The sequence below is a fragment of the Amphichorda felina genome (assembly GCF_050947745.1).
Source record: "Amphichorda felina strain 45539 chromosome Unknown scaffold_6, whole genome shotgun sequence".
In the NCBI taxonomy this organism is placed as follows: Eukaryota; Fungi; Ascomycota; class Sordariomycetes; order Hypocreales; family Bionectriaceae; genus Amphichorda; species Amphichorda felina.
The window spans coordinates 728,503-756,360 of record NW_028145044.1 but is presented as its reverse complement, the minus strand read 5'-3'; the positions used below and the strand labels follow the sequence as shown (position 1 = coordinate 756,360).

General features: G+C 54.4%; 11 protein-coding genes across 11 annotated transcripts; 5 read left to right on the top strand and 6 right to left on the bottom strand.

The window, feature by feature from the left end:
• Positions 1-1,079: 1,079 nt before the first annotated feature.
• ACO1O0_006073 (SDR family NAD(P)-dependent oxidoreductase) lies at positions 1,080-2,037 on the bottom strand (the record flags this gene model as incomplete). The annotated part of the gene is made up of 2 exons (XM_083195469.1): positions 1,080-1,279; positions 1,341-2,037. 2 exons carry the CDS (start codon positions 2,035-2,037, stop codon positions 1,080-1,082), a joined length of 897 nt encoding a protein of 298 aa, XP_083048485.1.
• A 2,886-nt stretch (positions 2,038-4,923) lies between these two features.
• ACO1O0_006072 (DUF3237 domain-containing protein) lies at positions 4,924-5,406 on the bottom strand (the record flags this gene model as incomplete). Its single annotated transcript, XM_083195468.1, has 1 exon — positions 4,924-5,406. One exon carries the CDS (start codon positions 5,404-5,406, stop codon positions 4,924-4,926), a length of 483 nt encoding a protein of 160 aa, XP_083048484.1.
• A 1,053-nt stretch (positions 5,407-6,459) lies between these two features.
• Positions 6,460-7,863, bottom strand: ACO1O0_006071 (Gfo/Idh/MocA family protein; the record flags this gene model as incomplete). Its single annotated transcript, XM_083195467.1, has 3 exons — positions 6,460-7,448; positions 7,516-7,649; positions 7,760-7,863. The coding sequence occupies 3 exons, from the start codon at positions 7,861-7,863 to the stop codon at positions 6,460-6,462; spliced, it is 1,227 nt and encodes a 408-aa protein (XP_083048483.1).
• Positions 7,864-9,030: 1,167 nt separating this feature from the next.
• Positions 9,031-10,585, top strand: ACO1O0_006070 (uncharacterized protein; the record flags this gene model as incomplete). The annotated part of the gene is given in 2 exon segments (XM_083195466.1): positions 9,031-9,055; positions 9,075-10,585. 2 exon segments carry the CDS (start codon positions 9,031-9,033, stop codon positions 10,583-10,585), a joined length of 1,536 nt encoding a protein of 511 aa, XP_083048482.1.
• Positions 10,586-11,924: 1,339 nt separating this feature from the next.
• Positions 11,925-13,411, top strand: ACO1O0_006069 (uncharacterized protein; the record flags this gene model as incomplete). Its single annotated transcript, XM_083195465.1, has 5 exons — positions 11,925-12,098; positions 12,168-12,291; positions 12,357-12,480; positions 12,563-13,014; positions 13,089-13,411. 5 exons carry the CDS (start codon positions 11,925-11,927, stop codon positions 13,409-13,411), a joined length of 1,197 nt encoding a protein of 398 aa, XP_083048481.1.
• A 677-nt stretch (positions 13,412-14,088) lies between these two features.
• ACO1O0_006068 (MDR family MFS transporter) lies at positions 14,089-15,866 on the bottom strand (the record flags this gene model as incomplete). The annotated part of the gene is made up of 3 exons (XM_083195464.1): positions 14,089-14,429; positions 14,498-15,641; positions 15,711-15,866. 3 exons carry the CDS (start codon positions 15,864-15,866, stop codon positions 14,089-14,091), a joined length of 1,641 nt encoding a protein of 546 aa, XP_083048480.1.
• A 1,425-nt stretch (positions 15,867-17,291) lies between these two features.
• On the top strand, positions 17,292-19,321 carry ACO1O0_006067 (FAD-dependent oxidoreductase; the record flags this gene model as incomplete). Its single annotated transcript, XM_083195463.1, has 4 exons — positions 17,292-17,335; positions 17,539-17,700; positions 17,769-17,969; positions 18,049-19,321. 4 exons carry the CDS (start codon positions 17,292-17,294, stop codon positions 19,319-19,321), a joined length of 1,680 nt encoding a protein of 559 aa, XP_083048479.1.
• A 440-nt stretch (positions 19,322-19,761) lies between these two features.
• Positions 19,762-21,473, bottom strand: ACO1O0_006066 (cytochrome P450 monooxygenase GliC2; the record flags this gene model as incomplete). The annotated part of the gene is made up of 6 exons (XM_083195462.1): positions 19,762-19,989; positions 20,084-20,191; positions 20,260-20,324; positions 20,413-20,632; positions 20,705-21,348; positions 21,443-21,473. 6 exons carry the CDS (start codon positions 21,471-21,473, stop codon positions 19,762-19,764), a joined length of 1,296 nt encoding a protein of 431 aa, XP_083048478.1.
• Positions 21,474-22,274: 801 nt separating this feature from the next.
• Positions 22,275-24,024, top strand: ACO1O0_006065 (FAD-dependent oxidoreductase; the record flags this gene model as incomplete). Its single annotated transcript, XM_083195461.1, has 2 exons — positions 22,275-22,522; positions 22,593-24,024. 2 exons carry the CDS (start codon positions 22,275-22,277, stop codon positions 24,022-24,024), a joined length of 1,680 nt encoding a protein of 559 aa, XP_083048477.1.
• A 448-nt stretch (positions 24,025-24,472) lies between these two features.
• On the bottom strand, positions 24,473-25,510 carry ACO1O0_006064 (isopenicillin N synthase family dioxygenase; the record flags this gene model as incomplete). Its single annotated transcript, XM_083195460.1, has 2 exons — positions 24,473-25,123; positions 25,199-25,510. The coding sequence occupies 2 exons, from the start codon at positions 25,508-25,510 to the stop codon at positions 24,473-24,475; spliced, it is 963 nt and encodes a 320-aa protein (XP_083048476.1).
• Positions 25,511-26,618: 1,108 nt separating this feature from the next.
• ACO1O0_006063 (uncharacterized protein) lies at positions 26,619-27,758 on the top strand (the record flags this gene model as incomplete). The annotated part of the gene is made up of 3 exons (XM_083195459.1): positions 26,619-26,624; positions 26,748-26,943; positions 26,998-27,758. 3 exons carry the CDS (start codon positions 26,619-26,621, stop codon positions 27,756-27,758), a joined length of 963 nt encoding a protein of 320 aa, XP_083048475.1.
• Positions 27,759-27,858: the final 100 nt, after the last annotated feature.

Genomic DNA, 27,858 nt, shown 5'->3' with positions numbered 1-27,858 from the left:
TTTACCACAGAAATATGATGCAGGCCAGCCTCTTTCAGGAAAACAAGGAAATCCCCAGCCCCATTGCCAAATAACAAACTCCTCGCACCCAAGGCCTCCTCATAGAACGAACTTGCAAGATACTGCGGCAGATAAAGGCTAAGGTTGTGAAGACAGAAATAGCCCAATGGTACACATTTGTACCGTTGAGCCTGAGGATACGGCGATGAAGTAGAGAACTGAGAGGGGTAGGATTACCAAGGAGTTCAATGTCATAGAATTTGAGATGGAGGGCGCTGGGGCTTGGGAAGAGCTCCCATGTCTCTTGATGAAAGGCGTGTGCGACTATGCGGAACACAAGGACAAGGATTAGCAAAGGTTCGCAGCAGCAGCCAGTGAACCAGCTTCCAAGCCCATTATGGAGCGATATATTCAAACTGAGGGGCTGTCAAAGCTTCTTCGAGAGCCTGGATTGAACTGAGCTGGGCTTAGGTAACGATGATGCTTGTGCCGAGGAGGTTCTGCGTTACTTGTGGAAAACACATTGACTATAGAATGCAAGGTCTCAATGAATAGTTAAATTAGAAGACACCTAAGATGAACACCTAGAAAACGTGTACGAAAAAAGTAAGTTTTATATTAGTCTTATTAAAAAAAAGTCCTATCTAGTTTCGACGCCCCATTCTCCAGCATGAGCCGTGAAGATGGTGCAATACTTGTTGCATATAGACTTGTGCGTTCGCTGACATAAAGGAATTTCAGCTTCAGGGTTTTACGCCCAATTATATCAGCCGTAATGTTTGGATATAGAATTGTACCTCACCTAATTCCAAGACTACTCAAGTAGGCGCTCCATGCTTCCCTCGCCAAGACATGTGGAGCAACAAAAACTTGGTTTGATAAAAAAATGCGAGACTGGCTATGGATGGATCCGAAATGATGGTGAGCTGTATTTCACAAACAGGCCCGTCTTCTTCCCAACCTAGATGCCTAGTGCCTATCGTCTCGTCGCGGCCCGACCTGCGGGATGACCTCGTGCTTGATGCCAGAGAGAAGGGTCTAGTTCGTAGAGACATGCGCTTCGTCCTGATTCCGGAAGTTTACATGCTCCAGCCGGCCTTCCAGCTGGCATTCTCAAAAGGCCAACCGTCAAGGTGAACGTTAAGAAACCCACTGAATGCAATTTCCTTGGCTCGTGCTTTGAGTTCGTCCACATCCCAGTTTGCCCACAGATATTTCCCCTTGAGGAAACTCGCTTCAGGGCTCGAAAGCCAGAGAATGAAGCTTGCTGGCAGAGACACTGATGGCCAAGTCAGCGTTATGTACATATATATCACACATCAAACCCCAGAGCGACCTACCGTGATCTTCAAAGCCGACGGCCTTGACACCCCCCGCTTCCCTGTTCATATCAGTGTCAACCACGCCAGGTTGAACGTGGAAGACGCTTAGATTCGGGTTCGCAAAGGCCACAGAATCCCAAAGTCGGAACACAGCCATCTTGGCGACGCTGTAGGAGGCAAATCCGGGACCAAAGTTCAGGTGTGCAGCGGAGGAAGAAATCTCGACGGCAACTGCATTCTCAGCTGCGTGGCGAAGGAAAGCCTTTGCGACGAATAGCGCCCCCTTGAGGTTCGTATCTACACCGTACATGAACTTGTCACCATCGACATCCAGGACGGAATCGGTGGGTCCAGTTATGGCGGCGGCGCTGACCAAGACGTGAAGCTTCCCGTCTCCTAGGAACTTTGAGAAGGCATCGTCTACCTGGCTCTTGTTGGTGACGTCGGTGGGGGCCACAAACACCTCAACGCCGGGGAACTTGCTCTCGATGGAGGCCTTGGTGTCGAGAAGGGGCTGTTCTCTGCGACCTAGCAGGGCGATTCGAGAGGCACCTGCCTCGGCAAAGTGGCGGGCAGTCTCTGCCCCGATACCGGTGCCACCTCCAGTAACCACGACAGTCTTACCCTTGGCGGAAAGCTCGGGGCGGGTGGGGGACAGGGAATCGTATGTGTTATCGTGCCACTTTGCAGTTGGGGATGGGAACGGGGCCGCCATAGTTACTGTAATATGGGTGAGGTGATTGGAATGGATGAGTTGACTTTGACTGCTGGATGGGAATTTCATAGCCTGATGTGCTCTTTGGGTGAGCAATGTCCATCTATAAGTACCTTGCGGAAGTACCTTGCGGTCCGGTTTATGGTCTCAGTTTGTGAGTGACCGAAACTCAGAGTTGTGTACATGTATTCTGTGGAGCATGGCGTGATGAACATGTTTGCACAATGCGAAGTGGCCGGCTCTGTTGTTGCAAAAGCAAGAGAGTCTCGGGCTCTCGGAAGATGCCTTGGCATTGGCAGGAGGGCTCGGCCATCGGCCCACGGTGAAGTGGGTGACGGGGTGGGTTCCTCTGTTTTCAAAATGTTCCGGCCGGCGGTAAGGACAGGGGTGGGGGTGCACCGGAGTGACCAGACTCCGGAGGTGGCCCCACAGCAATACGGACGGGGACGATTAATTGCATGTTGCAGGGATGCATGTCGGGGCTTCGCTAACAGGGTGGGCGGATGCATTTGTGCACATCCGGTGCGGATGATTTGCGCTGACAAATGCTTGGCCCCGTGTGTGGTATTGATTACACGTCTTGTGGCCAACTGTAATACTCCGTATATCCGTAGACATTCACTTCAACAAATTATTGACACCAGCTGTGGGTTGATTTGACATGCACGAGGGCGAAATCCACTCCGTTCAATCCGTGATGCGGTGCGGCCTGTGCAACAAGCCGTTCGACAAGCGTGAGTTCGGCCCCTAGATCATGTTGCCACTTCTGACTCGCGTCTCAGAGTCCACGCTCAAGAGACATGGATACTACTGTCGGTCTCGGGCACATGGCACCCCTTCACGGGCTCGGTCTTGTCGTTCTTGTGCGAGACAGAAGGCCCGCTGCGATAACAGGCGGCCTGCATGCTCGAGGTGCATAGCCAGGTCCACCGAATGCGATTACCGGGCAAACACACCCAACGGTGCAGGCTCCGGACCGAGGAATCCAAGAATCCAGCATGGCGGAGATTCGCCGCCTAGTCGGCGGACTGCCACCCCTTTATTGGTCGTGGATTCTCCTAGTGTTGAGCATGGCCTAGCAGAGAGCAACCATAGTTCGCTGCTCGACACTGCGGTTGCCATCGCGGATCCAGAGTTGGTGGATCTTGGAGACGCATATCTTGGATGGGGTGATCTGGCCACCGGCTTCACCGACTTCATGAGCCCCCTGGCAAACGAAAAGACCATCCGGTACCCCCTAGCGGCGTCGTCTACTTTAGTTGGCCTCTCAGCACCTTCGATCGAACAAGAAATCAAGGCGCAGCAAGCAAACTCCTCTCTCCTAGTATCGACACCGACACAGCCGACTTTTACCATTCGGTCACTGATCCAGCGACCGAAAATGACGATAGGGATGCAGAGAACGGCCAATCTCATACACCATATCCTAAGGTCTTATCCCCAGATGATGATGCGCCAAAATACACTCCCCCCTTTTATTCACTCCCGTGTGATATTTTCCAATGTCGACAAGGACAACATGGAGCCGCTAAACAACTGCGTCAGTTTGCTGCACATGCTCATCAACCAGATCCAGGGAAGTCGAAAGTTGTTTTGGAGAAATGTACGGATGGAGTGTGAACGCTTCTGTGCAGAGGTACGTTGATCCAGAGACGGACTGGCGAGAAGCTAATGGCGTTTCTTTCTCAGTACCGTCAGTTGAATAGATGGGAACTGCTTGCGGCTATGCAGGCCCTCTCCATTTACATCATCGTAAGGTTGGATGAAGGCGAGACAGACCACAATAACTTCGATCCTCTGTTGATCGGAACAGTCAAGGTCGGTCTAGCCCCACCGCCTTCACATCCTCTTGACACTGACGACGAGAAAAATACAGACAATAGCCAAGCAACTCGCCTCCGTGGACGCCACGGGTAGCTCAGATCTCGAAATGAGCTGGAAGGATTGGATATTTGAGGAGTCAAGACGAAGGTTGGAACTGATTGCCCTGCCCACAGTGGTCAACGAAGGATTGAATATAAATCGTGCTGACCGTATCAAGATTATGCGTGGTGTATCGAGTCGTGGACATGCTGGTCTACTTCGAGCCAGCGGCAATGTGCCACTTGAACCACACGGGCCTTCTCATAGCGCCACTGCCGGCCAGGAAACAGCTATGGGAAGCCGGTAATGCGTCCACGTGGAAGGCGGAAAACGACATGGAATTCGAGACCCCAACTACCTTTGCGTTGGCCGCAAACGGTGAGCTGCTCAGACTAAACCAAGACCAACCGCATGAATGCGGCGCCGTGCAGGTCCTGGAGTCCCCAGATGACAGGGGTATTTCAAGGAGCACTGCAAATTGGGACGAGTGGTGCTCGGGAATGGATGAGTTTGGTGGTCTTGTTATGCTCGCTGCTTCCCTGACAGAGTAGGTCGATGCATTGTTTCTTATTTTAACGCTGCGAAATCATCTGTGGTAGATAAATAAGCCATTGGAGTCTGTTTTGCCTTGGCTATTTCAACGACTGCGGTGTGCCACGAGGCGAGACCTCGCGCAGTGATCCTTGACATGCCTGCTATGTTCGTGGCTCCGGATCTTGGTGGTGTCAAGGCTGTTGCGGCCAACGAGACATGCAACGCGGGTGGGAAAGTCAAAAACATACGATAATCAAGACCAAATTGACGTTGTTGTTAGATTGAGGTTATCTACGGGCCGACACTCGGCTTGTGCTATCTTTGCCTCTTGGGAGTATAGTACGTGTCTTCCTCCATCCTCTGCTCGCTTATCGAAAATGTATAGGTTGTGCCCAATCCAGCGTATGGCCTACCGCTCAATTATGCTTTCACATCGCCCACCTGTATTCATGTTAATACGAACTGAGAAATATCATGATTTCCGAGGAATTAGATTACCAGGAATATTTCCAGGGAAACCGCTGCACCGTCATCTCCAGTCGACACTTTGGCACGGGTGATTGGGACTACCGTGTTGAGCCAGGCGTACTTCTCGGATCCCGTCTCAAAGCTACCTGAGCCGTATACGTAGTCGCCCAGCTGATGACCCTTATCCCGGAACAATATGTTGGCGCCGTCGCTCGTCTGGAATAGCGATATGCCGTCCGGGCCAAATGCGCCGTTTGTCGCCACCAGGCTGAAGTCGGCCCCGACGTCGGCTAACGTGCCGTTGAGCAACGGGCCCTCGAATGTTCCGCCGACAATAGGGTACACGATGCGAGTTCCTCCCGCCACGCTGCCCACGTTGATGGGTTCTGTAGCAGTGACATTGGCCGTCAATAGGAAGGTCAGGGGAGGGGGCGCGGGATCGGCATTTGCTCTGGCAAAGCCTGTCGATGCTAGAGCGAGGAATGGTGCCACGTAGATCTTCATTTTTGTTCTTAAAGGCGCTTCGTGTAAACAATTTGGTGTTTGAAGCAGTCCGGATGACGATCCCCTGGGCCGCTTATATAAAGGTACCTTATGTACCTATCCACGTGGGCATCCGGGGTTTTGTTCGTCGACTTATGATGTAATAAATCATGTATTGGGTGCTGGAGCCAATTGAAAGGGCCCCACCCGGCGCCAGCTGTTCGGCGCCGGGAAGTAGCTGTGTGTGTTGATATATGTCCGGACCGCCGACGAGCTGAGACACCGACTCTCGAGAAGGATTACGGATAGAGCAAAATCAAATATCTCCCCGCGCCCCATCTCTCATTTTTCTTTTCTTCTTCCGTAGGGCTTTTTCTACACCGCAATCCCAGATTCAACTGCTGAATACATAATATCAGCATCATCGCCTGGGTTTCGAGGCTTGGCCATAGATAATAGGGGGACAACCGCATAAGTGGGCAACCGCATAAGTGGATAACCGCATAAGTGGACAGCCGTATAAGTGGCCGAGACCGGTATCCTCGGCGTTCCTCGCCGTTGTGAGGTCTGTCACCGTCTTCAATGGATATTTTTTTTTGACACTGGCGTCTGCTGCTGGCAATATCATTTTGTTCTCACGCGTATTGAGTGAACAGATTTGGCGCAGCTCATTAACTTACGTACATCACCACGTGGCGGATACCAAACGCCCTCGCCAAGTCTTTACAAATTCCCTCTACTTTTATCTCAATGGCAAGCAGAAAGTTTTAGTTGCCTCCAGTGCCATAGTCGATGTGGGTGAGCGAATGAGTACGGCCTGAATGTGGCAATACCGTAAACCCGACGTGGACAAGTTGACAGTGGGTATTGGCATCCAAATGTATTCTGTTCTGCAGTGTAACTAGTACGTTGTGCCTTTTCTTTCCGTCCCTTTAAATATTTCAGGAATCATGGATCGCAATGGAACGCGTCCGACTTCAGAAAGTGCGGTGGTCTTCCAACTTGTTCGTAAAGGCGATGAAGCAAATCAGTTCGTCTCGTGGCACCGAGTCAACAGCCGCCAGCCACCCTCCCTCACGAGAACGAACTTGTTGGCCTCGGCCCCAGGCCGCTCTTCTCGTAGGCCATATCGACCATCCTCATCTGGTTAACAGAGTCCTCCCCACTGATCCAGTACTGCGTCTCGCGGCCCTTTACCCGATTCACAAACTCCTCGAGCTGGTAGCGGTACGACATCCACCAGTCCTCACCTGGCAGGTCTGCAAACTTTCCACCGGCATCAGCATAGGTGTAGGCCTTGTGCGAGCTCGACTCAACCCACTCCCTAACCGGCCGGTTATCCGCCTTGTTGCGGATGACGTACGAGTCCCTGACGTCGATGCGATGCCAGAGGATGGCGTGCATGTAGCCGTGTAGCGTCACCTGCCGCGTGCGAACTTTCTCCTGAAAGTCTGGCAGAGACTCGTCGGGCACCACAACTGCCTTGTGTGTCACCCTTGCTTCAGACGGCTTCCACAGGATGGGGCCCCTTATCGTAGCCGTAGCCTCGGCGAGACCACCGTTGGGAAAGCGGAAATGAGCCCTGAAGTCATAGTCGCACAGGTCGCGAATCCCATCCTTCCAGACACTGGCGTCGCAGCTCAGGCACTCCTCGGGCTCGTCCTCGAAGATCATGCGAAGGATGGCAAAGTTGTATGTACCCAGGGCCATGATGCTGCCGCCGCCAAGATTGTAGTTGAACTCGATTCTGTCCTTGCCGATGAACAACCACGGGACCATGACGTCGGTGTAGACATGCTCCACGTCGGCGGGGCTGACGAAACTCAGGAACTTGTGGACAGCAGGGTGGAAGCGGCTGTGGCAGGCCTCCAGGATGACGGGTGGGTTAGGCTGGGACAGCTCCGGTGCGTTGAAAAGCTTCCTGGCCTCGGCCTCGTTGTCGACGCACGGTTTCTCAACCAGGACATGTTTGCCGGCGCGGATGGAGCGAAGTGCCCATTCGTAATGTAGGGCATTGGGCAGGGGAATGAAGATGGCGTCGATGTCCGGGTCGTCGAGGATCTCTACCGCCCACGCAGTCAGTCTCAATTGAATAGATCATGAAATTGAGTAGCAAACGACCAGACTTACCCTGATAGGTGTCCCTGACGTCGGGTATGCCGTGCTTCTTGGCGAATTCCTCCGCTCGAGCACGGTCCCTGGCAGAGACGGCCTGGACAACGACCTCAGGGTGTGACTTGGCTGGAGTGATCAGCGCCATGGGCCTACTTAGCGTCAGCTAGGGAACATGAATACATGGCGCCCTTGATGACAGAACAGGGCCCTATTCTTTCGTGACTAAGCTCCAGTCATTCCGGAGGGCACGTATACTCACGCAATGGTGGCAGCTCCCAAAACACCAAACTTGAGAACATGGCTCTTCTTCTCGGCCACGGGCGGGCCGAAAGACGTGTAGACTCTGTTCAGCAGCGACAACATCTTGCAACTGGTTCCACGTCACCTAGCAGATGGGTGATTGTGGTGGGGAGCCCCTCGCGATTAGTATCTAGATTATAATTGTCGTAGCTCCTACCGTTAACGCCGTTGACCATGTCATTGGGGGGACATCACACATGGCGTGCCCGCGGGGCCGACCTGATCCTTGCCCCCAGGGCCTCTCGAAGCCCCTGCGGCGAGCCGAGATGGACTCGATGGGTGGTGGTCCAATTGGCGCGCAGCGAAACCGCCGAACTGCAATCCATTCCTCCGCACAGATATGGTGTCGCCGCGTCACGCGTGCCGGATCCCGGACAGTAAGGGACGGAGGCCACGGAGGCGTGGACACTGGACAGGACTCCTAGCTGCTTACTTGGCCCGTGGCATGTAAAGGGCCTGCTATCATGCTATAGCCTATGTATGTAGCTACTGGGGTCTCCACACAGACATCGATGGCGTCACGCGTGCCGGATCCCGAAGAGCAGGGGACGGAGGCATGACAACCCTAGCTGCATACTAAGTCTTCAGCAGCCATGTACGGATAAAGAGCCTAGCTAGTGGGGTCTCTATATCAACCACCATTTCACGACGCGCCATGCAACCTGCATCGCCACTGAGATGACCTGGCACCTTCCCTTTCTTCCGTCCAGACGCAAGGCTGACCCTACACACGTGCAGACAGGATTCTTCGTACCTACACTACTACCTGTAAGTAGGTAGGGACCAGGAGCGCTGTGCACACATGCACCTTTGGGCGTTGCGGGCTTGCAGGCCGTATAGTTCGTGTGCGGACTTCCCCACGACGCCCGGGATATGCAATGCGCGAGGAAGGATTCATAGTACTTCCAGGGCCGTTATAAATACTCCAGCAGAACTCATTGCTCAACCCCATAGTGATGAGTACATATTTTGTAGGGTTCCCGCGATGGTACGCTATTACGCTATCCTGCAACCTCAGACAGGCATTCCGTCCACGTTGCTGGAACGAACTGGCCATCCATCATCGGCGCTGCCTGTACCTGTACCGCGCACGACCAACCGAGCAACCCCACAGGAGCGTTGCAACTACCTATTCTGCCGCTCTGCAATCTTCTGCCCCAGTGGCACTGCATGATCGGACGGGATGGGACCAACACCGAATGAGACCACTCCACCACCCAGACGACAATCATGCGACAGCTGTCACAGCCAGAAGGTACGGTGTACTCGGCCAGACAACCGCAAGACGGGCGCATGCGACAGATGCCTCCGCAAGGGCGCTCAATGTACCTATAGCTCATGTCTGCCCAAGGGCCGCCCGGCCCTGTACCGTCTCAATGACGCGTCCAAGGGATCGCGAGGGGCTCCCAAGTCCCTCAGCACGTCGTCGACATCTCCCGGCTCCAGGAGCACCGCGCCGCTCACCCCAGTGCTGCCGGATCAGCAACAGCTGGGAGACATGGCGCCAGGCTCTCCCGCCGAGGTCGACGCCGACCAGCATAACAGCGTCGATGACATGGACATGAATGACGATGCATTTGCCTTGCCCGCTTCCCTGGACAGCCTGCCAAATTTCTGCGCCTCGTGGTGGCCGGCAGAGCACATGGAGCATGGGAACAGTATGCCATCCACCATTCCGTGGTCGACCTTTGATCTGGATCCCGCACTGGAGGCGCATTCTCTTAGTCGCTTGGAATTCTCCGGGCACTTTGCAAATAGTTGCGAAGGATTTTCCAAGATGAATAGAAATGGTGCCCGGCACGGGCAAGTCCATACTCGCCACAGCAGTCTCGGGCTTGACACCGACCTGGATGAGAGTGGCAGCATGAACAGCAGCGGTCGTGGTGCCCGCGACAGCTGTGATAGCCGTGGCGCCTTCGGCGCTCTCAGTACCAGCAAAGACGGCTTCGAGCCCAGCATAGCACATCTATCACAGCTCAGCACCCATCTCTCACAACTTCTCGGCTCCTCGAGGGGCTTCTTGGCCGAGATCACCAGCCCATCGGGTCCATCAAAGAACCATGACCCTGAACTGCGGGTCCAGATTGGCATCAGGGCTGCCTTCAAGTCACTAAACGCCTGGCTGGTGCATGAGCCCGCCGACGCCAGTACGACGTCGAGTCTCAATCTGGGGTCGGCAAACTCTTTTGACCTGCTGCATTACGTTTTCTCTGCATCAAACCACCTCCTAGAAATGCTACACCACCCATACGGCAACACGGGTGCCCGCACACGGACATCGTCTACTTCGAACTCGACCTGCCCCTCTCTCACAGCCTCCAGCCTCAGCAGCGGCTCACACCTGGAGAGAACACCCCCGAGACCCGGAAGTGATGGGGCTTACCAGCCCAACTCAGTCACGCACCACCTGGTGCTCGTCTGCATGACGCTCCTCCTGAACATGTACATAACCATCCTCATCGCGCTGCAGCGCAGTGCCGATGTGCTGAATTCATCTGCTCGCCGGCGTCGCGGCAATTCCCTAGAGCCATATGATGACATGGAAGCAGCCTCACGGGTCCACCTCCAGCTTGTCTCTCTGGTGCAATTGTGTTCCTGCTTCATCAAGCGCCTGAACCAGGCCTGGGACGCCACCATGTCGGGAGGCCAGGGTATCTTGCACCCAAATTTGCCACGAGGACATGACCATCGACAGTCGAGCTCTTCTGACTGCTTGGTTGAATTGGGTGCTGAGGTGGAGCAGCGACTGAGGCGGCTCCAAGAGAGCCTGTGCATAATCCCTTAACTTACGACATTACGAAGAAAAATAGACACAGAATCAGCTCAATGAAAATAAACGAGACGTCCATGATTGCTTTACATTGGCATACATGTAGTGACCTACAGTGTGACAAGCTAAGCGTTTTTGCTGGTCCTACGAGTATACCATGATTCAACGCGATAGCTGCCACGGACTGGTTATTAATAGAAATGTAAGCAAAGCCGATGGGGCAAATCACAAATGCGTGACCCACGATCATCTTCAGGTACTAGTAAGACGGCAATGATCGATGTCAGCTTTGCAGCTATTAGTGTGTTTTACATGCCGGACTGGCAGTTGGGGCCTGGCAGTTCCCTGGCCGATATCGTCTATCGATCCAGCGGCTTTCCCCATCAATTGATGATCCCAAGGGGCCAAGCCATGCGGCTGTCCGGCACAATCCGCATGCCAACGACAACGGCCGCTGATATTAGCTCACCATCGCCGATGTGCATCGGGGAGCACGGAACAGTTACCACTTTTTCCCTGAGTCCCCGAGTCCCGAGTCCCTGCCATGGGCCCATGGCGGAATTCCACGGCTCTCTTACTTGCATAAGTTCGAATCCATACAGTGTACTACTAGTCTCCTGCCAAGGCCGAGCTTTCTCGGAAACGTGGCTTCCATGTCTGCAGGAGTAATATTTTCAGTCTTCACACCCCCCTCCCCCTGGCCTCTTCCCTTCCCTCCTTCTCCACAGTCCACATCAGTGTGCGAGACTACGGGTCTGTGGGGGATCTCCGTTCTCGATACTATCACAATATGCTGTGTGGCTGTGGGCGTTCCGGATACAGCAACCGGCCACCCATGCGACGGCCACAGCGGCCGCAATGGCGAACATGCGCAATATACAACATGATTACAACCCCGATTCGCTTAGCGCGAGTCTCAGACCCTCGATCGCGCCATGTCCGAAATGGCCCCCCCTAACGTTCATCCTAGTCAATCTTTCCGTATCGGGATAATGATACATGTTTTGCCAAGCATCTCCAACGGCTGACATCTTGAGGTTTAGTGCGGGGGTTTCTCTGCAACGGATGATCCTGTCGATTGCTGTCGGGGGTTAAGCAGCTCGCATGAAAATAACCGACTCCGAAGCCGACACAATGTTCCTCAATGGGAACGGCTTTAAGAGCGCCTCTGAGCTCGGGTAAACCACTGCCCCGACCGATCAAGGTTGAGAGAGGACGTGATAATCCCAGCAACTGAGGGTATCAAATATACACTGCAGTTCACAGGAATGTCCTGCACCTTTTTCTTGACTTTCAGCCCTAGCCCGGTCGAGACCATCTTCGCAGGAAATTACCGTACTAGGATTGCAGCGCCATGGCATCACTATCCCCTAGTACAGCCGCCATTGCCGAGGCAGAACAGCTGGTTCTGGATCTAAAGAGCCATACAGGCTCGCAGGCCGACCAGGTAAAGGCGGTGCGGCAGCTGGACAAACTACGATGCCTTCTTCACAAGGGCCCGGACGCCCTGATGTTCCAGGCCTACCCGGTATGCCGTGCGCGCCACGTAACAGAGGGCGCTTGACCAAGAGGCTCGGTCTTATCTGATGCTGGACAGTTCCAAATTCTCCCCGCCCTGAACACGCTGTCCAACTTTGGTGTGTTCGACGCCGTGCCCCTCGGGGAAAGCCTCTCCACCGAGGAGATCGCCACAGCTGTCAAGCTCGATGCTGCTATTCTGGGTGAGAGCAGGCCCCAGGTTGCCAAAGCTCGAGGCCATGTCGGATCGCTTATACGTGTACCCCAGGTCGCTTCCTCCGCATCGCGCTCACGCAAGGAATCTTCCACGAGAGATCCCCCGGAATCTACGAGCATACGGCTGCATCTGAGATCTTCCGCACAGACCAAGCCGCTAGCTTCTATCGCCTAGGGTGAGCCAAGCCCCAAATGCCAAGGAACGAACACGGGCCCCCGGATACGGGATGTGGGGGGATACTGACATCAAATTCCCAGCACGATGCAGTTCCCGCAGTGGTGGAAGGTCTCCGACTACCTCAAGACCCACTCGGCCGAGGACGCGAAAGAGGCTACCAAGGTGCCGTTTGTCTGGGCCATGGGCAAGGAGGGTATGACCTATTACGAAGCCATCGAGGAGGATCCGGTGGTGTCCGACACGTGGCACAAGGGCATGATTATGATCGAGACGACGCAGCCCATTTCCGGCATGTTCCCGTTTACCTCAATGAAGGATGCCGTGGAGGCTGAGCCGCAGCGCGCCTTTGTTGTGGATGTCGGGGGTGGCAGGGGCAATGCGCTGGTATCCATTATGAAGGACTGTGGTGGCAGCTACGGCGCCAAGATGGTACTGCAAGACATGGCCGAGGTCCTTGAGGGACAGGACCCCGTGAAGGTGGACGGGGTCGAGAACATGCCACACAACTTTTACAACGTCCAACCTGTGGAGAGTAAGTTACCCGGCAGCCCGTTGCCCTTCGTTTCTGCCTATGCCGATGAGTCATTTGGCTAACGTTACATTTAGATGCACACATATACTACCTGCGCAATGTCCTGCATAATCACTACGACGAGCGAGGCCGGGTCATCCTGAGGCGGATTGTGGATGCCATGGGGCCGACGTCACGCGTTCTGATCGGCGAGATGATTCTTCCCGCCACTGCCACCGCGGGATCCGACCCGTTCCCGTATTTCATGGATCTGAACATGTTCATGGAGGGGGGAATCGAACGGAGCGAGGAGCACTGGGAGAGGCTGCTCGGGGAGGTCGGCCTCAAGATTGAGAAGATTTGGAGACTGCCCGATAACCCCGTCCAGAGCACAATCGAGGCCAGGTTGAAGAATTGATGACCTAACTTGTTCCTATTAGAGGTCAGCCAATAGTACAGCCGAATGTTGGCGTGAATATATGTTACGCTTGTCAACTCATGGTCGTCGATGCTGCCACCGGCAACGAATCATATAAACTAAGAATGGCGAATACATTCATGTTAATAGGAGCAGAGGGGCTAAAGCCGTGAGCCTACATCGTGGGCAAGCGGGCCCCGTTATAGGCTTGCCGTTACAGTATGATCCTAACTCTGATTTATGTGGGTGATGTTCGCACGTTACACGCAGTGTCCAACATTGATGGTTCCTGGGCCCCAAGCCGGCTGGCATATATTAATGCCGTATTATCCATTGTCAGAATCTTATTATTACCAGGGACTCGGGCCTCGAAACTGCCGACGATCCCTGCTGGACATGAAACACCCGCACCACCATTAGCACTTAAACGCGAGCGCACTGGTGGCACAAAGTTGCATCGATGGTGCGGGGTTGGAAATAGTTACATGTAACCTGACTTATATGAACGTCACCATCAACAAAGCCAGTGCCCTTTGATTGTTCTATTACAACTCTCAACACACAATTGCAGCAGTAAATATCTAAGTTACTTGTAGCTGGTCCCTCTACATTAGTCCTATCAAATAGTAAACCCCTGAAGCTATAACGGCGTGGTGACGCTGAGCCATGCGCTTGAACTAAGCAAGAACAGCCGGCGCATCTGCGTCATTCTCTGTGTCCTTTGCGGCCGGTACATGAGTCGGCAACCTACTCCAAGGAATGATCAGGGTGGTCAAGAACGCAAGGCCGCAGAAGCCAATGGAGACGGCAAAGGCGGCCTTGAGGCCGTGCATATACGCCACGATGATTCCGGGGAGCTCCTCCGGCGAGAACACTTTGCGTAGCTCCGAGGCACCGGTCGCGATCAGCTTCCCTGCGTCAACGCCCGGAGCGGACTCGGGTAGCTTCGCGAGCATCTGGTTGACAAAGGCGGCCTGGGCCGAGGAGACGGTGAAGGCCCCGCCAACCGTCTGGAAGACTGCATGCACACGCTATTAGCTTCCCCACTCAAATCAAATTCACAGATAATGGGAGAGGGATGCATACAGTAGAGATTGGCCGTGACGGCTGGAAGATCTTCGGCGGCTACGCTGGCCTGGGCAATGTTTAGACCGTTCTGGACCGCAAAGGCGATGGCGGACCCGGTGAGGATCTGGTAGCCGATCCACTTCCCAGATGGGGTGTCTATATCGAGAGTATAAAGCAAGCCACATCCAATCGTGCCGATAGCCGCTCCGGCGAACATGGTTGGCGTTGGGTGACCCGTCTTGGAGACAAAGACACCGCCGACAACGGCGAATACGGCCACTGCGGCAACAATGGGCAGGTTATCAACGCCAGACCCGATGGCGCTCGCGCCCTTGATGGACTGGAAGTAGATGGGGAGGTAGTAGAGAAGGAGGATGAGGTTGCCGAGGAAGAAGAACTGATAAGGGCACACGCTCCAGAGCGCCCGCTTCTTGAACAGCCGGGGGATCAGCATGGCATACTCGTCAAGCCAGATGGACCATGCGACCAGGGCAATGCAGAGGGCGAAAAAGCCAACCAGCAGACCGACTACCTGACTGCTGTTCCAAGGGTGGGTGGTTCCTGCGTACTGGAGGCCGAGGATGAAGCAGATGATGGCTGCCATGGTCAGGCATACGCCGACGGGGTCCAGGTGCAGCAGCTTCGTCTTGAGAGTCGTCGGGGGCGGCTTCGCGGCCGCGGGGAGGGAGAAGAAGAAGAGCACAATGCCGGCGGCGATCCCCCCAACGGGCAGGTTGATATAGAAGCACCAGCGCCAGGTCACGCGGTCGGTGAAGGCGCCGCCGATGAGGGGGCCCAGGACAGAAGCCAGGCCATACGTCAGGCCTATGAAGCCCATCAAGACCGGGCGTGTCTTTGGGGGTGTGCTGAAGGCGACGATGCTCGTGCCGCCTACCGAGATGCCAGCAGCGCCTATTCCGGCAATGGCCCGGCCGACGATAAGAGACTTGGAGTCCGGCGCGACGCCACAGACCAGACTGCCGATTTCGAAGATGGCCAGTGAGAGGAGAAAGGTCCACTTGATGTCAAAATACTTGAAGGCCTTGCCCCAGGTGGCCTCGAGGCCGCCAAAGGTCATAAAGTACGCCGCGCTATACCAGGAGACATCCTTCAGGCCGCCAAACTCGGAGGTGATCTTGGGGATGGCTGTGCCGACAATGGTCTACCCCAATGTTAGTGGTAATGGGCTCGCAGAGACTGCAATCTGCTGGCCATAGTTGGGCGGCCTTACCTGATCCAGAGAAATCAAAAAGACGCCCATGATGGAGGCTCCAGCAAGGAGGACCAGGCGCACGCCGGTCGGATACTCATTACTGCTGGAGCCTTCGCTGAGGCCCTTTGTTGAATTACTAGGCTTCTCGCTGTCGGAAGGGGTGGTGTCGTTCATTCTGTCGCTGTTGCTGGATGACTGGAACGCGGTGGTGTCAGACGTATCCGTCGCATTTTTCCCGTCGTCGTGTGCCACGCCCATCTTGCGCGGGGCCTAGGGGCTGTACAGGGTCACGGGTGAGAGCGCTGAGTGTGGTTGACAATATGTCGGTGGTTTGAGAGCCAGGGGTTGAGAATGGGCTACTAAGTTGGGCTGTATCTTGATGCCAGCCAAGTTGAGGCGGCTACATACATGTATGTGCCCGTAGCATGAAGCTAGAGGTGGTGCTAGGTGGTTAGTGGTTAGTGGTTTCAACATGGTAAATGCCGATGCTTAGAAATTACGTCCCTGAACTCCCGTTGCCATTAGTAGTCCAGAGAGGGCAGGGCGGTACCTTGTGCGGGACTGCAGACTCTAGAGTGGGCAGAGCCTACCTGGTCGGTATATGCCCCACAATGGCCGGAGGGTACACCCGTCAGCCGTCACCGGTGAGGGCCGTGAGGGCCGTGATCCACCCCGATAGAAGAATAGCACAGATCAATATGCAGGCATAAGGCGGACGCTTCCCCGGGGTGGTAGCTCATGCAAATTGTCATCCAGCGAATCTGCACCATGTGATTCGTAATTGATCCTTCATGTCAAGAACGAGTATTGCTAAGCGACCTTGGCTCAATTGAGCGATGGAAAATCATGCCGGGTGAAGAGGCAGGCCCGCCCCCTGACTCCTGGTCCCCAACTCCTGAGTAATATCGGGAATCGACAATCTGCTCTGTTCACGGAGTCCCGTGAAATGTGGACACAAGTGCCGCGCAGCAGCACGCATGACAGTGCATGAAGCCGGACGGTGCAGGACGGTGCAGGCCATGATTGGCCAGGCTGCAGTACTCTGCAGTACTTTGGGATACTAGCGCATTGCATCCCATCTAAAGTATCCTTCGTGTACTACCATCCCACCCAACCCCGGCTTTTCAGCCCCTTCAGCCCCGTTGCCAAGATCGGGGCTTAGATCGGCCGATCAGGACATGGCCAACCGCGGTCCGTGGTCCATCTACGTGAGGCACTGGAAGGATCTGTTTGCGCGGGATAATATGCCATATGAGCAGCACTTTTCAAGGCCTTGGTACGGAACCCCGAGGTCCCCGACTGTCGGTCGTTTTCTCTACCTTGTCAAGGGTCGTGGACTCGTGGTTGTCGGCGATATATCTCTTGGCCTCAGCTCAGTTTGGCCTCGATGCGGACACCCTGGATTTGAGTCGACCAAGACCCTTGGTAGCCTCGCAAGCACACCCGCCCGGTGTAGATCACGCCGTAAGCACCGAATGCACGTAGATCTCAAGGGTCCTCCATCGGTGCTGTCCCCGGCTCCCCCCTACCCGGGGGGTGTTCGTTGCCGCCGCAGAGACATCTTACGGTGCCCGTGGAGAACTAGTGGCTGCATTCCGCATGGCCATTATCCGTCTATATGAGCTTGCCGTGAACAGTCCGTAGTCCTCCAATGCACGTCAACAGATTAGGAAAAATTCAACTCATCGTCATCCAACGTCCAACATCTCTCCTTGGTTAGGATGATGGGCCCATCCATGTTACCATATCTGGTAGCTCTCTTCGCTGCTACGGCTTCCGCTGCTGCTGTAGGCGGTGGGGCCGCGCAGAAATGCCGATACATCCCTGGGGACGTAGGATGGCCTAGTAGGAGGGAATGGGAGCATCTTAACACCACTGTTGGCGGACGACTGATTGCAACGGTCCCCGTAGCGAGCGTCTGTCACGAGGCTGGGCCGTTTGCCGCCTACAATGAGACTGCATGCGAGGATCTGGGGAGGGCGTTCCAGAATGACGGCGCCGCAACCCTGTTGGTGTTACCTTGAATTGCCTTATTGGTAGATTGATGTTAGCCGTGTACTGACGTTACCAATCTAGGTGCCCGGAACCCCATGAGATCTTCAACCCATATTGGCAAAACGAGACTTGCTCACCGTTCACGCCTCCTTCGGTGCCTTGCGAGCTTGGTAACCGCGCCGTGTATTCCATCGATGTGTCCGGGCCCGAGGATGTGCAGGCCGGTCTCAAATTTGCCACCAAAAAGAACATACGTCTGGTCGTCAGGAACACCGGCATTGAGTGAGTCTAGCCCCTGGCCACCCCCTGTTACTCTATAACCCGATAAGCAAGAGCCTGCCATAGCTGACCCCTGAAAAAGCTATCTCGGCCAGTCTTCCGGACAAGGCTCCCTTGCCCTGTGGACGTACAACCTCAAGACTACGGAGGTTTTTGATAACTACAGGAGCCCGACCTATTCCGGACCTGCCGTGAAGCTTGGAGCTGGTGTAATTGCGGGCGAGGCCTACGAAGCTGTGCGTAGGGCAGGGTACCGCATTGTGGCCCCTGAGTGCGGGCTTGTGGGCGTTGCGGGTGGTTATGTCCAAGGAGGTGGTCAATCGCAACTCGTCACTGCCTATGGGCTGGCTGCTGACCAAGTCCTTGAATGGGAGGTTGTCACGCCCCAGGGTCACTACTTGACCGCCACACCCGAGACCAATGCCGACCTGTACTGGGCTTTGGCTGGTGGTGGTGGAGGCACATACGGCGTGGTGCTCAGTGTAACCCTCAGGGCCTATGCCGAAGGGCCTGTGGCTGGTGGGCAGATGGTTGTCCAGAGCACCAACAAGTCAGCGCTGTGGGAAGCCATTGGAATCTGGTACCATCAGGCGCCATCCTTTGTGAACAGCTCCCGCAACAACATCCAGTTCTTCGTTACGAACGAGACGCTGACAATACTTTGCTTTGTCATGCCGGACCAGAACTCCTCCTCCATTCACACCCTCCTATCCACCTTTGTCCCCGAGCTGGACCGTCTCAACCTCGACTACAACCTCACCACCACAGATCACCCGACGTACATAGACAGCTACATTGCCTCGTACGGCGATCTGCCCTACGGCGACCTCTGCCCCAACTTCCCCATCATCTCCAGCCGTCTCATCCCGCGATCCACTGTGCTCAACCCGGAGACCAACCAGAATCTTATGAATGTGTTCCGCAACATCACCGACGACGGCTCTTGGTGGGTCGGCTGCTCCCTTCTCAATGTCGACGACTCCCCCGGATCGGCCCGCCCACCCCACCCACCCAACTCGGTCCAGCCCGCTTGGCGTGACGCCATCGCCTACTGCAACCCCCAGACGCACGAGCCGTACGACTGGGAGGACCCCCAGGCCAACGCGAGGCTCAGGCGGAAGCTCGTCGACGACATATTCCCCGCCATAGAGGCGGCCACGCCGGGCTCGGGTGTGCTCAACGAAATCGATCCGACGTACAAGGGGGACTGGAAGGAGACCATGTATGGGGCCAATTACGATCGCTTGCTTGGGATTAAACACGCCCATGATCCTAATCACATCATGTACGGCCTGTTTGCGGTGGGCTCGGACGAGTTTACTCTGGATGCCCAAGGGAGGCTATGTAGAGCCTGATGGAATGTATTTAAGTAGGTAGTTACTTGTATCCAGGAACAGATACAAGCTACATGAACGTGGTCTAGGATAGGGATCTTGTAGCTTGTGTAGCTCATAAGTACGCCATTGTACTTGAAGAGTGTATGATTAGGGGAAAGGGCGGGCCTCTCGGCTTGTCTTGCCTTGCCCTGCTAAGAAAAGGCCCATAGTCTACATGTATCCTGTGATGAGGTACGGGATGATAAGTGTGGAGCGAATGGGTGTGGATAGATAGATGTTTGTGCAGGCGTGTGAGGCAGGACCTGCATCCTACCCACATAGGCTTCATGTATCTAGTGTGTGTGATGGTAACACAGGGCTGCAGGCTGCAGGCTGCAGATGCCTGCCTTGTAAGTTACAGCGCCTCCTTGCAGCATATCCTATCTCCTGAATACATGTAGTGGTCTTCATCGAATCAGTCAACCCAACGATCCCTCCCTCTTAACCAAGCGTAACGAAGCATGCGCTTTAGGCGTCCAGCTAGACTTGTCGACGTTATAGTTGTCGCCACCCTGGTGTCCATCAATGATATCGACTTCATATTGCTCAAACAGGTGGACCACCAGGGATTTGACAATATGGCCTGCAACATACTGGCCCATACACTTCCGGCTTCCAATGCCGAACGAGTGGAGGTTGTATCGAAGCTGGCAGACACGTTAGAATTCAGAGCAAGAATAGGTACAGCAGCCGCCGAAGGCTTGGCGGAAGTGAGTGGATGTTAGGACAGCGTGCACATACATCTGATGGCTTGATGTTCTTGAGTCTCGATGGATCAAAAGATTCGCTGTTGGCGCCCCAGAATGGGTTGCGCACGTTGATGGCAAGGACATCGACAAGAATTTGAGTCTAAAGGTGTTGTGTTGTCATCAGCAAGTCGTTGGTCAATACTCTGAGATGAAGTTGCTGCCACTCACGTTAGGCTTCACCAGAACCCCTTGGAAGTTTTTGACGGCAGACGAGGATTCCCCAATCGTGAACACTGAGTATAGTCAGCCTCTGTATCCACGCCATCTCCCGACTCTGGCCGAATCTGATGGACGGGCTAGACGTGAAACAGAACAGCTTACCTGCGAAGGGGCGAATGCGCATAGATTCAACGAAGCACCGATGTAGGTGTGTGTCGGTCTTGGAGAGATATTCATGTAGGTTGTTTTTGTTAGTGGCCACCTCGTCACGCAGCTCTCGTTTGACATGTTCATGGTCCGCGACGAGTGTGATGAACCATGTGATGACATGGGTGATCACGTCGAGGTTAAGCATGAGCAGCTCGTCCAGAGTATGCAAGAGCTAAAGAGGCCCAATCCGGCATCAGCGCTGCTCTCGTATCCAGAGTAGCTGTAAGCGAATGAAGAGACTCACCTCAGTCATGGACATGTTCCCATTTTCACATTCCTCCCAGTACGTGATGATAGGCGCCTTCTCCCCTCGCCCACGTCTAACCTGGACCATGCGCTCATTGTAATCGCGCCACTCCTTGTTAAACTCCCTGAGGCGTTTAACGGCACCGCCATCAAATAATTTGGCACCTATCTCAAACCGGTAGGGACCTCCGCCAATCCAATACTGATTTAGTGAAATCCGCTTTTCCGTCACATCCCACAGGTCGCGTTCTTCTGCCTCTGTCATGGGGCCATATATAGCGCTGGCGGTGAGGAAATACGGGAACTTGGTAAAGGTCCCCAACACGGGGAGAGTGAATGACTTGGTCTCTTTTTCGCCGGGGCTTGCTATACCCGTGCCAGCCAAGCGAGACAGTCCCTCCACGTACTTGCTGGCGGCTTGGTCGACCACGTCGATACGTGCGACGGCAGCGCTATGCGTGAATGCCGGGTCGAAGATTTTTCGAAGACGCCTCCAGTCTTGGCCATAGAGAAGACCCATGGCCTGGCCGAGCAGCTCGCCGACAAACCACCCCAGATTCACGTTGGGGGTCTTGGGGTGGTTGTTGGCGTCGGAGCTGAAGTGCCTGAGATCTTCTGGGGTGGTTATGACACTGTAGGGGCCTTTTGTCAGAGAGGAATAGATACATCGGACGAGGAGAGAACAATTTACATTTCAGGGTGCGGGCCAGACCACACACGGTACACCGGACCATACTCTCGCCATTTTTCCGAATTAGCTCGCCCATTGACGAACCGCTCGATAACTGTGCCGTTGGGCGACTGCCATTTTGGACCCGATATCTGCTTGCCGTTGCGCAAGACCCCGGGATTGAAGGTCTCAAGGACTAGGGAAGTAATGGTCTAGTATGTATCCAATGCTATCAGTCATTTATCCTGGACAGCAGTCTCACGTTGCCAGGGATCAGGATATTGATAAATTTCTGCTGCACAAACCTCGAAGGCCCATAAACCGCGAATGCGAATCGCCAACAACAAGGCGGCGACGAAAAGCGCGACGAGGGCCCAGTCGAATTGGCCCATGTTGACTTGGTTCTCTCACCGATGTCAATGCGTAAGAAATGAAACCACAAAACTCTTTGTAGTTCCTTTAATATACGACAACGTACGAGTGGAATGATTTTGATGGAATCCACTCGTAGCTAGCAAACAATAGTGAAATCGTTTGGGTGTAGACACGTCATACTTTCATGATATTGATGACGAACCACGGTGCTCGAGAAACCTGCACCAAGTCGGTGATTTACCATTGCTGGCGCCTTATTAATGCGCCGTTTATTAGCCCATAGTCAGTGTCAAGTTCTCCTATGGTCCCTGGCAATCGGTGCTTATTCAGTCATCGCCGACAACATTGAGCGATCCGAGTCCGGCCACGCGGAAATGGGAATGGTGGGGTCATCGATCCCTGATGCTGCAGGCCGGCCAGACAAGGGCGAGGACGAGCGTTTATCTAAGACTACGGACATGAAGGCATCGGGATCACTTCGTTCACCAGGTTTGCCTGTGTGCCCCTAACCCAAGCTCTGATCATGAGGTTCTTAGGACTTGCGAGTGTCCTATCCCTGGCGGTAGCCACGGCAGCGACCAAGGGCAAGATCTGCAAATGCGCTCCCGACGATCCGTGCTGGCCATCGGAAAAAGCATGGGGCAAATTTAACACCACCGTGGGCGGCCATCTGATTAAAACGGTACCGCTGGCATCGCCGTGCCACGACCCCTACTACGATGAGGCCCGGTGCGAGGAGCTCACATCTCAGTGGCACCTCTCACCACTGCAGTGAGTGAAGACTAGAAAGAATGTACCTGGGGGTTGGAGAAGCACAGATTCGCTGACGGTTGTTTCGCAGCGTCAATTCGTCCTCGTCCGTCCAAGCCCCCATATTTGCCAACGCCAGCTGTGACCCCTTCACGCCCCGGAGCTCGGCCTGTGAGCTAGGCAATTACGTCCGGTATGCCGTGAACGTGACGGGGCCCGAGGACATTGCAGCTACTATCCGATTTGCCGATGAACATAACATCCGGCTTGTGATTCGCAACACTGGCCACGACTACATGGGGAGATCCACTGCCGCAGACGCGCTTTCCATCTGGACGCACTACCTGAAAGGTGTAGAGGTCAAGGATTGGTCTGATTCAGAGTACACCGGCAAGGCACTCAAGATTGCTGCTGGGACAGAGGGCCATGAGGCTTTGGAAGCTGCCGCCGCTGCCGGCCTGGTCGTCGTGACTGGAGAGTGCCCCACGGTTGGGGTGGCTGGTGGTTACACCCAGAATGGAGGCCACTCGCCTCTCGCTACGGCGTTTGGCCTCGGTGCCGACCAGACGCTCGAGTTCGAGGTAGTGACGCCAGACGGCAAGCTTGTCACCGCCAGCCCGTCCTCAGCCGAGCATTCCGACCTCTTCTGGGCGCTGAGCGGCTCCGGAGCCGGCAACTATGGCGTCGTGGTGTCTGTAACTGTCAAGGGACACCCCGACACCATCACAAGTGGTGCTGGGTTCACTATTGACAACCCCAGCCTTGACTACTCGGCCATCTTGAACGCCTGGCACGATGCGCTACCTGGTATTCTGGACTCCGGTACCATGGTGACATACCTAGTCTTGAAGGACAGCATGACCGTCTTCTCCGTCACCGGCTACAACCGCACAAAGTCTGACGTCCAAGGTGCGCTGGCGCCCTTTATTAGCTCCCTGGCTGATATGGACATCACTCTACAGCCAAATTACACCCAGTTTGACTCGTACCATAACCACTACTCCCACTACTACGGTCCGTTGCCTGCCGGCCTATTTGGTGTCGTTGGCGATAAGCTCATTGGCGGTCGGTTACTCCTGCGTGATGCTCTCCCAAATGTCGGTCCCACCCTCAACGAGACGCTTCAGATGGGAGCAGGGTTTATTGGCCAGTCGCTCAATGTATCGCGGTTCGAGAGCCCGACCCGGGCTGTCTTGCCGCAATGGAGAGACGCGGCTGTCATGTCCGCGTACTTCTTGCCCTACGACTTCACAGTGCCGTTCTCGGAAATGGAGGCGCAGCAGAATATCATTACCGAGTCCATCATGCCACGGATCGAGGCGGTGACCCCAGACGCCGGGGCGTATATCAATGAGGCGGATTTCCAACAGCCAGATTGGCAGAACGTCTTCTTTGGGACTAATTATGAGAGGCTTTTGGAGGTCAAGAAGAAGTATGATGCCAAGGGTTTGTTTTACAATTCAATTGCAGTGGGCAGTGAGAGGTGGGAGGTTCTCAAGGACGGGAGGATGTGTGAGAAATGAGAATAATGAGCATGTGACAACCTACAAGGAGTAAAGCAGTCAAGTAGCGTACTCGATATATCTCAATACACGGCTAGAATACACATGAAGGTAACAGTAAATAAGCGTCCAAGTTCATGACCTTGTCGTATTCGTTTAGACATCGCTTGAGATTAGCTACTGTCTCAAAGAAAGGTAATAAGAACGTATAAGACATAAGGATAGGTTATGTCGGGATCATGATCACTAATATGATTCCTGTCTTGTTAGAAAGAAGCTGTGGCAAGACGCCCGGTATCTCATTTTTATTCGAATAGAAGGTCATGATATGAATTGATGGTATGGAGGAACTTGTTTAGTTGTCCATGGAATCACGCATCAACGTAGAAAGTGGTTCACTAGCTGATAAAACACGTTACATGTACGAAGTATATACATGTAGCTTTGCCGGCCCTGAATCCCTCTATCATCAGGCTGCACCAACTCCGGCGAGGAATTCCTTAGTAAAAGAGTACTGGTTGCGAAAACGCTTCGCCAGCAGCTGGCCGACTGTCTCCTTGTTGGGGTCATCTGGCCTCAGAGGATTCGTAGCATATACGTCCCCATGCCAAAAGGTAGCGCACGACATCCGCTCGCCTTTGGCCTTGTTGATAACCCTGTGCCTTGCACTCTTGTACTCGCCGCCCGACCACCTCTGAACCATGTCACCGCAATTGATCACGTAAAGATCCTCCAGAGCCGGGACCTCTATCCACTCCTCTTGGCCCTCATGCCACACCTCCAAACCGTCCTTGCCAGGTTGCTGGAACAAGATGGTGATGCCACCAAAGTCGGTATGAGCCCCGATACCGAACTGGCCAGCCTGAGCTTGGCTCTGAGGGGGGTAACGGATCATCTTCATTGGGACGAATGGCCGCTTGGCGAACTGGTCAACCATGGTCGGTGGCTGGCCGAGACCTTCGAGTAGGATGGACCAGATGGTCTTTCCCAACTCATTAGTTCTTTGATAATATGACCAGACGGGTCCGCGGAAGTCCTCTTCTGGGAGGTCAGGCCAGATGTTCGGACCGTAGACACCGGAAAGCTCCACGACGGGATCCTCGCGGCCCACGAAGAAGCACTTGAAGAAGTGAGCATGCAGTGGCTAGCAAAGGGAGATGGCGTCTATGGGAGGATTATGCCAACTTGTACACACCTCTTTCGCATCGGGCAGAGCGTCTCCCTCCCGATGAGACATGCCCGCCGCTTCGTATCCTCGGCGGCAAGGGTTATCAAGGAATGACATCTTGAGCTTCTCCTCTCTGGGCAAGTTGAAAACATTACCCATGCAGCGGACCAAGTCTTCCTGGAGGCTTAGGGGCACACCGTGGCCTTTGGCCTGGAAGAAGCCATATTGATGGGCCGCATCACGCACCTGCGCGATAACTCGCTCCCTATCCCCCGGGGACTTGGGATTGATGTAACCACTCAGGTCAATGATTGGCAGCGCCACATCGCTCGACGACATGTTTGTTCGAGGGTTTTGTTGTTCGGCGAAGAAGTTTGATAGTCTCTACAGACAGGATGCCAGGACGTTTCGACGCGATAATGGGACTAAAGGGCACTGTTTTGAACATCACGGAGGCATCCGGGTATTAGAATCCATGGATATATTATTGGAAATCCCCACCGGGCCTTGATGACACTCTTTGTCGTAGTACATGACCCGGCCGTGGAACCACTTGCCATCGGATTAGCCCGAATCATCCCAACATGTGCAACCATCTGTTAGCGCGATGCCAGTGTGTGGCTCAAGCTGTCATGATTCATGGCGGATGAGATCCTGAAACCAGCCCATTCTAGATACATGCGTGCAGACATCGGTGTACAGGCTCGGAACTTAAACGTCGGGACGTCGGCGACTTTCGCGCATGTTTACCATCATCAGTGTCCGTCTTCAGCCGCAACATCCGGCACCTTTTGACGTAGCCACTCACGGGAAAAAAAAGCTTTACTTCTTTGCAAGTAGCCATCATTCAAACTGAGGGCCTTCATCGGTGCTGCATTGTTCGGCGCTGACGTTTACCGGCGCTATCCATTGTCTTCGCCGGGGCCGCCATGATTCTGGCCCGCCTCGCTGCTGGCGGGATACTAGGGCGAATCCAACTGTACATAGCATTTCATTATCGTCATTGTTTGCCCAGGTAGGTGCATCAAGTTTGTGGCTTTGCAATCGTCAAGCTATCCTCTCCTTCTGACTTGTCCATTCAACCAACGCAATCGCAAATCTAGGCATCGTTACTATGCACGTATTGATTGCTGGAGCTGGTGTAGGCGGCCTTAGCCTGGCCCAGGCCTTGCGAAAGCAGAATATTTCATTCGAAATATTCGAACGCGATGCTGATGCCGACTCCCGCTTTCAGGGATGGGCAATTGCCATGCACTCGTACGAGTCTCCATATACCTCTCGGGCCTAGGATAGGCCGCGGGCTGTTCTGACATGGGAGAAACACTTAGCATTGTTGGCGATCTCGTGGAGGCATTCCCGTCCGACATGCCTGATCTGAGAGACTCGACGAACCACTTAGCACCCCTGGGGCTCCCTGCCCAACTTAGCATGTATATACCCAACAGAGATGACCGTTGGGGTTTTCAGGTGAGAGAAGCTTCAACAATTGCTGCATTTTATCATGTTACCGGGGAAGGCCTTCTTGTCCTCTCCCGTACCTTAGTCGTTGCTAAGTTGTGTTATTCTTGTGGTCTAGGATTCAGCCGACTTCCCGTTTATTCGCTCAGAGCGCCGGCGTCTTCGGAACTGGCTTACGACCAACATCCCCGTCCAATGGGGCAGGCGTGTGAAGAACATCCAGCATGGCGATGAGGGTGTCACAGTCTACTTTGAGGACGGTGGAAGTGCCAAGGGAGATATCCTTGTCGGCGCGGATGGTATCAACAGCGTGGGTAAGTTGCTCTTTCACAGCCATGAGTTGTTATGTCAGGGCTAAACTGCACCAGTTCGCCAGCACCTGCTCAACCGCCCTGCTTCCGAACTCCTCAACGTGGTCCCCCTCGCTACCATTGTTGGCCAGTTGGAGTTGTCGGGGGAAGCCTTGAAGCGCCAGCTGGCTCTTGGCCACAGCGGTTACATGATGATCCGTCCGGACCTGGGCTTCATCGGCTTTGCGGGCTTGCATTACATGCACCCCGACGGCCTCTCGGCCCGCTACTACTGGAACTTCATGCAAACCGACCACGATGTTGCCAACCCCGACCACTGGCTCCAGAAGACGAGCCAAAAGGAAAAGCTTGATCACGTCCTCAAGTCCATTGAGAGGCTGGCGCCCAAATTCCGCGAGATCTTTGAAACCACCCGCCCTGAGCACATCAAGCAGGAGACGCACGTCTGGCGCGATCTCGAGCTCGAGAATTTGGGCCTGCCGGCCGGCCGGGTCATCCTGATGGGAGATGCAGCGCACGCCATGACACCGTTCAGGGGCGAGGGCGGGTACCATACGCTCGTCGACACCCTCGTCCTGAGCAAGATGCTAGGTGAGCTGGCCACCGGCGACAAGTTCAAGGATATTTCTGCAGTCAAGCAGACAGTCAACAGGTACAATACTGCAATGCTTAAGAGGAGCGGGCAGGCAGTGCGGGATTCGAGAAATCTGCATGCAGATGCGCAGCGGTTCGGGCCTGACGGAAAGCCACTGGTTCTTAAGATAGTACCGTTGCCCGATGTGGAGATTGTGCTTGGGGCGGGGAATGAGACTTCATGAAACCCTGGGCTTCAGGACCTCAGAAGATATGATAATCGGCGAGCCTAGCCTCAGATGCTGCCATTGCCCAAATTATTTACTGTTGTTGCACGCCAGGTGC